The 9481-nt window shown below is 35.1% G+C and overlaps 1 protein-coding gene across 1 annotated transcript; it reads right to left on the bottom strand.

Moving 5' to 3' along the window:
- Nucleotides 1-1372: 1372 nt before the first annotated feature.
- Nucleotides 1373-9098, bottom strand: rbm7 (RNA binding motif protein 7). The gene is made up of 5 exons (XM_014015080.1): nt 8886-9098; nt 8443-8605; nt 4469-4541; nt 2414-2507; nt 1373-2268 (listed from the first exon to the last, which is right to left on the bottom strand). The coding sequence occupies exons 1-5, from the start codon at nt 8976-8978 to the stop codon at nt 1942-1944; spliced, it is 750 nt and encodes a 249-aa protein (XP_013870534.1). The 5' UTR covers nt 8979-9098; the 3' UTR covers nt 1373-1941.
- Nucleotides 9099-9481: the final 383 nt, after the last annotated feature.

Below are 9481 nucleotides of genomic sequence, written 5' to 3'. Positions count from 1 at the left end.
TAATATAGTTAACATGTATTAAGATCGGCTTATTAGAAAAAACATTTTTTTTTGAGGTACCAAGTTTTTTTTTTTTTTTTTTGGTTCAGCTTTATTTTTGTTATACTGTTGTCACTTGTGATCCAGCTCAAACTTATATGGTTTAAACAAGTGATATGTAGACTTTTAACTAATATAGTTAACATGTATTAAGATCGGCTTATTTAGCTAACACATGAGGTTTTATCATGGCTGACAGGGAAGGGGGACAGTTGCAACAGTTGCTGCAACTCTCCCCATACGATAAATCCATWTAAAAACAGAGCACATACAGATATTAAGATGTTGAAATTGAGTTTACACTTAAAAGGGTACTGGGTATTTATGACAATAACAGTATTTAACATGTATTTTCTGTAGTTGTTTTCAACAATGGTTTTAAAATCCCAGTTTCTTTCAATGTAAAATATGCATAATGTAGGTGTACAGTGACAATAGGCAAAACAAAAGTTAATTGCCTCACAAATTGTTCTATTATCCTTGTCTCTAAAAGTCAACTGTATTTTATATCAATCAGTCTTTGACATCTGTATATAAGGCTCTAGGCAAAAAGAATTAATAACACTGTAATATCATTATAAGTTACAGTTCTTATGAATTTAGCAATAATATAAATATAAAAATAGTAAAACTTTTATTTACAGTGAAATATATTGTATTAATATGTTGCAACCACCCCCATACAATGTTGTAACTGGCCCCGGGGTCAGTTGCAACATCTGACTTTTCATTTTCAAATGRAAATTGTGAAGAATGTACATGCTTCAATCATCTTTAGATGGTTTTGACTATTAACAGACATATATGTTTATTGTATTAACATTTGGTTTGTCTAATTCAAACTGTCCCCGGTCTCCCCTAGCGAAGCTCGCTGCAACCTGAGATGTGATAATTTTGGAACGGGAAGAGAGCCAAACTTCTTTTCAAAAACCTGTGCCATTTGTCAGATGTTAAGAAGAGCCGGGGCTCTTGTGATCAAAATCCGCTGGGCAAGAAATAAACCTGGACATAATTGCACGCTGTCAAGCGAGAAGAATGGATGTCCGATTTGAAAAGAATCCACAACAGAAAGGGTCAAACATACAGGAGCTGTTCATGTGGCTCAGTTATATTTATCCCCTTAATTGATTCAATAAATGTGTGGCGCCACCTGTAGATTACTCCATGACTCCGCTGTACAAGCATATTAGTTACACTTGGTCCATTTATAGGCGCATATAGGCCATGTGTGCATGCATTACAGTGTGTAGCATCAACATACAAAAACCTCTTTAGTGAAGTTGAGCTGGAAATAACATGTGGGACTGAGGCTAGACGAACGACAATGCAGCCATCAAAAGAACAGGAGCTTTATAATAGTGGAAATGGTCATTTTTAAAACAGCATGTTACAGATCTGAATTTTAAAAGTAAAAACCACCATAAAACAAAACAAAGCCCTTTTTTCAGAAAAGAGCATGACATCTTAAAAAAGAAAATTAAAAAGTTTGCTGCTTAGTTGTATTTTCAGTGTTGCTGGTGAAATCTATAGCTGAAACTGTTTTTTTTTACAAAGTACCTGAAAATCTTCTGATGTTTGGCAGCACCATTTTACTATTTGCATAACAGAAAACTGGCCAGTATAACTTAGCTCCTTTTTTTAACTTCTCATCAAAAATTTACTGACAATGTCTGAGTTGTGTCTTTGCTTCTATGAACATCTTTAGGATACACGTTTGTTCTAAAAAAAAAGTCACAAGAAAGAAGTTAAATTTAAAATCTCTTTTTTAAAAAAAGTTGTTACTAAATCGATAAGATCATGTATAAATGACCTGAGTATACACAATCATTTAGTACTTTTCTCAGATTTTTTTCTTCAGAAAATAGTCCATAAAAATGCGAAGAACTAAGTATTTTACAGAACTCAGTATCGTCTCCATTTGCTGTCATAATCTCGGTTGCCACGGTTGTTTCCTCTGTTGTCGTAATGACGGTTGCCGCTCCTGTCGTTTTGGTGGTAGTTTTCCCGCCCGTGGCCGTGCTGCTGCTGACGACCGGAGCCTTGCTCGTCCCCGTAACGCTGGCCTCTGTTCATCTGGGATGGATGGTATCGATGGCGGCTGTTGTCTTGCTGCCTTTGGTCACCTCTCCCAGAATTCCCTGCGAAGGAGTGCCGCTGCAGAGGTTTGGAAAAGACTTCGCTCAGCTGCTCGACTTGCTGCATCTGAAACTGCCACAACATGTTGTTCATCTGTGGATAGAGAAACAAACAACCCTTAGCTTTAAGCAGTTTAACYTTTTATTTTCTTCTATTCTCACGATTCTGCACCTTTATTTTTTAAAATCAAACTCTAAAGTGCTTTGATTTTATTGGTGAAGCAAAGTCATATTGTTACCATGGCGTTCTTCTGCAGGCTATCAGGAGATGAGAAGGACCTCTGCATCTGGTGCGGAGGAGTGTATGGTGGAGAACTGAACTGGACTGGGGTCCTGTAAGAGAGCAGCAAACCACTGTTAAATACTAAAATACTGTATGAAAGACTAAAGTTTTAGTACTCAGAATGACATGTACTTTGTGTCTTTATTTTATATCTAAAGCACGTGTCAAACTCAAGGCTCCCGTCTGGCCCGCTGGGGGTTCCCCCTCCAAAAAAATATAAATAAATAAATAGAAATTATACATACAAATTTAAAAAATTGTCTTTAAGTAACTGAGCAATTTAGTTGGATAGCTCAGTATGAGCTGCTTTAAAGTCAGCATCGACCATACACTACATCTACATCTACATCTCCCATGCATGTTGATCATCCATGGGAATTATCTGTCAGGAAGTGGGAGAGTTCAGAATTCAAGATGGCAGCTACTCACCAGAAACTCATCAGTGAGTAAAACTCTATTAGTTTTAATTTTAATGGAATTTCTGTATTATTTCTTTCAGATTTAGTCAGTCGTACACTTAGCTCTGGTCAGTGTTTAAAAGAGGACAAGATAAAACACTGTTTAATCAAAGTTAAACATGAAATGTCAAAGTTAACTGCAAGTGGCCCTTTGAGGGCCACCATAACTCTCATGTGGCCCTCGGTGAAAATGAGTTTGACACCGCTGATCTACAGTAATCTCTGCTTCTAAAGACAAAAAAAAAAAAAAAAAAAAAAATCTAATTGTCCATGAACGTGAAACTTGGGAAAACTGACAAGATCAAGATCATGTTTACTATGTTAAAACACTTTTTTTAAACAACAGTAGCTACCCAAACTGTGATTTAAATGATCAATATTAGATTTTAGTGTTGACAGTTAGAAAGCCTTATTTCTAACATAACTGACCCCCATACAAACAAGTCATATGGAATAACTCAAACCAAAACCCAGCTACAGATTAAGTGAGTCAAGGGTCAAATATTTAAAAATCATCAATGATTACTAATGATTTGTGAGCATTTACACATGTACAAGGTCAGAACAAACATCTCCAAATTTAAGTTAAAGAAAAAACAGGTGTCACATCCATCTAATTAAAAATGAATAAATAAACACCATTTAAACAACCAGAATCTTTCTTAACATTCTGACATTTGGCAGCTCTACCACACTTGTAGGTTTTAAAACCATCCCATGCTTCATATTGCCACTGACCAGAATTAATTACAGGAACTTTGAAAATATTGTGCTGACAATCAAATAAGATTCTGCCAGTTGTGAAAAAAAATAAACAGAAATTTTGTGAAATATGATTCATATTAATCTTTTATTCGAGTTTTAATGGGCTTCATGGCTATTTTTAATTAAGACTTAAATTACACCAATTCAAGTATGCATTTTAAAAATTTTACACTTTTACAAATAGTTAAACTGATTGTTAAACTGACTGTGGCAAACTTTTTATCCTTATATCCCACACACTACCGCAGAATCAACTCTCCTCCTCTCACATGCTTTATTTCCCTGCAGCTCTTGTCAGCTGTTAATAAGCAGTCAGGCTTTAGCCACCATGCTACATCATTGTGTAATTAGTAACAAACCATTAGAGAGACAATAAATTAGCGTATAAAACTGCCTCGTGCTGGGTTTTAGTTTACCWTGTTAGCGTAGTTAGAGTACTTAAAGCGAAATGAAGCACTTTTACTGATAATGCAGGACAATAAAACATTTTCACTGTTGTTCCAGCTGTGCTGCAAATATGAAGGTTTTAAACAAACATACTTGACAAAAAAATCTAAACAAGTGCAAAACTGACAAAAACAGTAAATAAACAAGCATTGTGTTTCACCAAAAAGAAAAAAAAAAGGCATAAGAATTGCATTTTAGAATAAAGCTACAAACAATTGATTTGTTTAAATTAAAAACACTGTTCAAAGTGAAACAGGAGTTGTAAATAATTTGTACTGTAACTTGATGCTTAATGTGGCTCCTGATTCTATCAGATAAAAATGTTTCCAAGAGCCTCTCACCTTTGACCGTGGGGATTTGGAGTACTTGCAGGGCTTGAATTTTGTGAGTTTCCTGGGCTGTTATGACTGCTACCTATAATGGAGTTAAACAGTGAGTTTATTAATAACGTTTGTTATGAGCCTTATTAAATACGCCTAAAACAGTATTGTTCAAAACAACTACTGAATACTTACATTAGGACATTAATGCTTTGTCTCACATTTAACACTAAAGCTACATTCACACTGCAAAAAAGTGACACAAATCCCACTTTTTTTACCCATATCTGACCCATATCAATTATTTGATGACTGTCTGAACGTGACAAATCTGACCCACACTTTTTCCAAATTTGATACAAAATCGGACACATAACACTGCATTTCATGACATTAACATCACTGAGGTAGATATACAGATTGGTTCAGATTCAGATACTGATATTGATACAAACATCATGCAGTTATTGCTTGAAACGTTCTACACCTTCAGCAGCTACAACAGAAATACACCTGCTTTGTCTATTTTAAACTTTCTAGATTTGTCATGTCCTAAATGACTGAGAATTTACACCATTTGATGCCAATGGTGGTATTCTAATGTGTTGGATCATATCAATGCCAGCATGATGAGATCAATRGTTTTTTATTCTCTACTTTTAGTATGTCGCTCCCATTCCAGATGTGTGATTCTGCACGAGAAGAGAGGAAGTTGTAAGATCAAATGGAAAAATTACAAAACAAACAAACAGACATTGAATGAGTTGGTTCTGATTGCTCAACAACTTCATAATAAATCTACAATTAGGGCTGCGCGATTATTTGATCGCAATTATTGATCGAGAAAAAAATTCAGGTCGATCACGTTGATCAGCTGTGAGCCGCTTAGTCGATCAAACATGACGGAAATGTGCACGACAACAGCCAATCAGAATCCTCCTGCTCCACTTCTGTTTATAAGTTGTTAAGGAAATGCAGACAGAATCGCAGAATTAACCAAAGTAATCAAGTAAAGAACGCTGAATCTCACAGAGTTGCTTATTTGGACGAAAAAAGAAAAGTGAGCCCTAAAACAAAAGCCTCCTCCAAAAATATGAAGTGGTCTTAGGGTAACGTTTAGGACAGAACAATGTCCCAGCGGTTCTTCWTTTATCTGGAGAAGAACTTTTCTATAAGTTTTATCGGCACACGACGGGCTGGACGAGACATGAAGACCACTTCCTGTCTGAGTCTCATCACAAACAGCAGCTGAGKGACGCTGCAAACTCCTGGGGGTTCCTTCCATAACAAAAGTAATGAGCTTAGATCCTATTCGGTTGGCAAGTGTGCACAAATTGTTGCTGTTTGTTGGGTTTATGCTTCTTTATGCCAAATTTAATGTGAAATTCAATTCTAAAACTTTAATTTTACAAAAGAATAACTTTATTAATGTGAGATTCTAGGATTTACACTTTTTTTTTGGGAAATACCTTTTTAAATACCTTGCAAAAATACTTTCATGTTCTACTGAACCACAGCTATTTGTTATATTAGTGAAAGTAAAATAGCCATTTTTTGTAGCTATTTATTTAGTAAAGTATTTTTCAGTCACTTTTAAGGTTAACAAAAAAAATTGTGATATTAATCGAGATCGGACGATATGAAAATATTAATTGTGATTTTTTTTTTGACATATCGCCCAGCTCTATCTACAATACATCTACTAATATTTTGAGCTCCATATTTTAGTTTGGCCCTTCTCTAACATGAAAATATTCAATTCAATTCAGTTTATTTATATTGCGCCAAGTCACAACATACGTTGTCTAAGGGCACTGTACATGAAAAAATAACAATCTAAAGAAGAAGCCAGCAGATTGTGTTGAATCACTTCATCACAGTCTCCCATCCTGAGCAAACGGTGGYGAGGAAAAACTCCCCTTTAACAGGAAGAAACCTCCAGCAGAACCAGGCTCAGGACAGGRGGCCATCTGCCTCGACCGGCTGGGTTGGGGGACAGGAAAGAGACAGACAAACACAGAAGAACTGGTCCAGGTGCACCTTCTTCAGGAAGAGACACAAAAAGAAAAAAAACATGTTATTGATAGAAATAATTGCAATAAACATGTAAAGAAGAGAGACTAAAGACAACAGCAGAGTGAGGAAATGTGCTCAGTTTGTGCTCCAGCAGTCTAAGTCTAAAGCAACAGAAATGAAGAATAATTCAGGAAACCTAAGTCTAACTATAGGATTTATCAAAAAGGAAAGTCTTCAGTCTAATCTTAAAAGTAGACAGAGTGTCAGCCTCACAGACAGAAACTGGAAGTTGGAAAATGAAGAAAGCTGGAGGCCAACAGTTTAAGATAAAGAAAGTAAAACGTGAAGCAGGTTGTGCAGGTCACAATTTACCAGTAATTTTTTTAAGTCATAAATCAAACACACATCCATTTTTTGCATACCACCAAGTGAAAGCAGAAGTGTCTTTATCAGCAATTATAAAGAGAGTGATGACTTGTGTGTGAATCTTTGTCCTACATTATAAATATTTTATCTTTGTGATTCTCTTTGTGTCTCTGTTAACCTATGTTGAAAACCAAAACTCATAAAATGTTTACATGAGTGGGAAAAAAAAGACTTTTAAAATGTTGAGACTTAATTTAAATCAGTTTTATCACAATACTGTCACATTTGTACCATCTTGACTGAATTATTGATTTGATTACAGTAACCACCTCAGGCTTAGCTCACTGTATCTTGTTTATAGAAGGTGATTATTTTTAAAGACGAGACAGCCTGCAATAAAGTGGTCAAACAAAACCAAGTCCAAAAACAGAAGTGGATTATACCAAGTGTGCTGATATAACATTTTCCAAAAGCCTGTTTTACAACTTTAAATTCTGAACTCAAATGTATGATAGCATTTGATCATTATATGGTGAGCAAGAATTTATGAGTGATGTAAAAAAAAAAAAAATCCAATGTAACACAATGACTTACGGTCTTCCCCTGCATTTTGTATAAAAAAAGATGTTTGAAGTCACACTGGCTCACACAGTGAGCTTAGTTTAAAGTTTTTTTTTTTCATTAACCAGTTCAGGTTCCCTGATAAAATAGAATTAAACTTATTTGTTTAGTGCTGATGATACCACCTCATGTTTACGTTGTGAAGTTAAATTAATCAGAGGTTTTATGTCGGTCTGCACTAAGTGAATGTGTTGTCTGAAGGTAGGACTAACTGGTGAAAGAAATGGCATCTGTATATGTAAATGACACAACACACTCAGTGTTTGCCTAATTGTTAACTCATATACATGTGAGAAATAAAAAAAAAGGTATAAAATCAGTAAATTTAATTAAAAAAACTATTGTAAATAAATAACCTGCATGCAATTATTCAAGCAGTTAGGTGGTTTCGGATAATCAGGGGTTATCTTTGTTACTAAAGCTGTTTCTGTAAAGAGCTACAAGGAGGAACTGATTGATGAGATTGTATACAGAGTTTTTCACTAAGGAAAATAATAACCAAGATGTTTTTATTCAGAAAATTAAACAGTGGACCTCTTTACCACAGTTTATCTGGCAGTTCTCATCTTGTCAAATAGGTTTTAAGAAAATGGTTTCATGAAACTGAATTGAAAAAGTTTGTTTTCGGAAATAAATCACACTTTATATTATGGTTTACAAATATGCAGTATGCGTTTTTAAAAACACACATTTCCCCCATTATATTTTGGATGCTGATTTTGTTCAGACAAAAAAATAAAAAAATAAAAAAAATAAAAAAAAACTTCAACTACTGAGGTAAACATGAAGAGTTAACATGTTTCATTTGTTAAACATTCCTGTTTGCTACTGCACCATGTCTCTTGAATAAACAACCTCGAAAACAGCAAACCCCTTTATTACAGCCCATGTTCAAACATGCTTCGACAACGTAAAGTCAACGAATAATTTTCACCAGTGGTTTTATTGTGAACAGATGTGAGTTTTATTTGGAGAGAAGGGGGGAAGCTCACCTGTTTTGAACTGCACCTGGAGGCTTTTCCCGTACAGAGACGTGCCATTTAGCAGCTGCATTGCATAAGGCACGGACACTTCATGTTTATAAACAGCAAAACCGAATGTTTTCTGTTTCCCATCGGCGTCTTTCGGAATTTTTGTTCTGACAAGAGGTCCTGCCTGCAAAACACCAACAAATCGTGCTTGAAACGTGAACAGAAATTGATAATAGCAATAACAAACTAAACACTACCAACACAGTTAACGGTAAGCGTTTAACCAATATCATTAATTAATAAAACTATAATAATAATAATAATAATAATAATAACAATAATAATAATGCATCTTATACAATAGTCCATTTCGGATAAAAACACAAGTAGCGCCGACACACACAGTTTGTAAGCATTAGCATTAGCCTGCATTTAGCATTACGTTAGCTTCATTTCGACCGCACCTGTAAAAACAGCTCAAACAGAAGCTCCTCCGATACTCTTGTGTCTATATTTCTTATGAAGAGCGTGCGGTCCGCCTCGTCCTCAATCCCCATTGTACTGGAGCTGTTGGTCAACCACTTTTTGTTATACAAACACAGCGTCAATCTAACATAACAAAAACACAGCTGCAATATTGCGGGCCTTCCGTTTTCTTCTTCTACGAAATTGAGCGTACAGCAAAGGAACAACACTGTCTATACCGCCACCTACTGTACCGGCGAAGGTAATGTAATGTAATATAACGCAATGTAATATAACGCAATGTAATATAATGCAATGCAAAGTAAAGTAAAGTAAAGTAAAGTAAAGTAAAGTAAAGTAAAGTAAAGTAAAGTAAAGTAAAGTAAAGTAAAGTAAAGTAAAAGTAAAAATTGTCACATAGTTTTTGCTGTTTGAAATCACACGAAAAGGTACTAGTATAAAGACAAGAGATAAGCAGATCACATGCAGCACATTGATAAACCTCATGCACTTCTAGGCCAGAATTTAAAAGCTGGAATGAATGCTGCATAKAACCATAGATKTAAACAAACAAACAAACAAACAAAAAAGCATT

The sequence above is a fragment of the Austrofundulus limnaeus genome, unplaced genomic scaffold (assembly GCF_001266775.1).
Source record: "Austrofundulus limnaeus strain Quisiro unplaced genomic scaffold, Austrofundulus_limnaeus-1.0 Scaffold122, whole genome shotgun sequence".
In the NCBI taxonomy this organism is placed as follows: domain Eukaryota; kingdom Metazoa; phylum Chordata; class Actinopteri; order Cyprinodontiformes; family Rivulidae; genus Austrofundulus; species Austrofundulus limnaeus.
The sequence above is the reverse complement of the archived record's forward strand: the minus strand, read 5'-3'. Positions and strand labels throughout refer to the sequence as shown.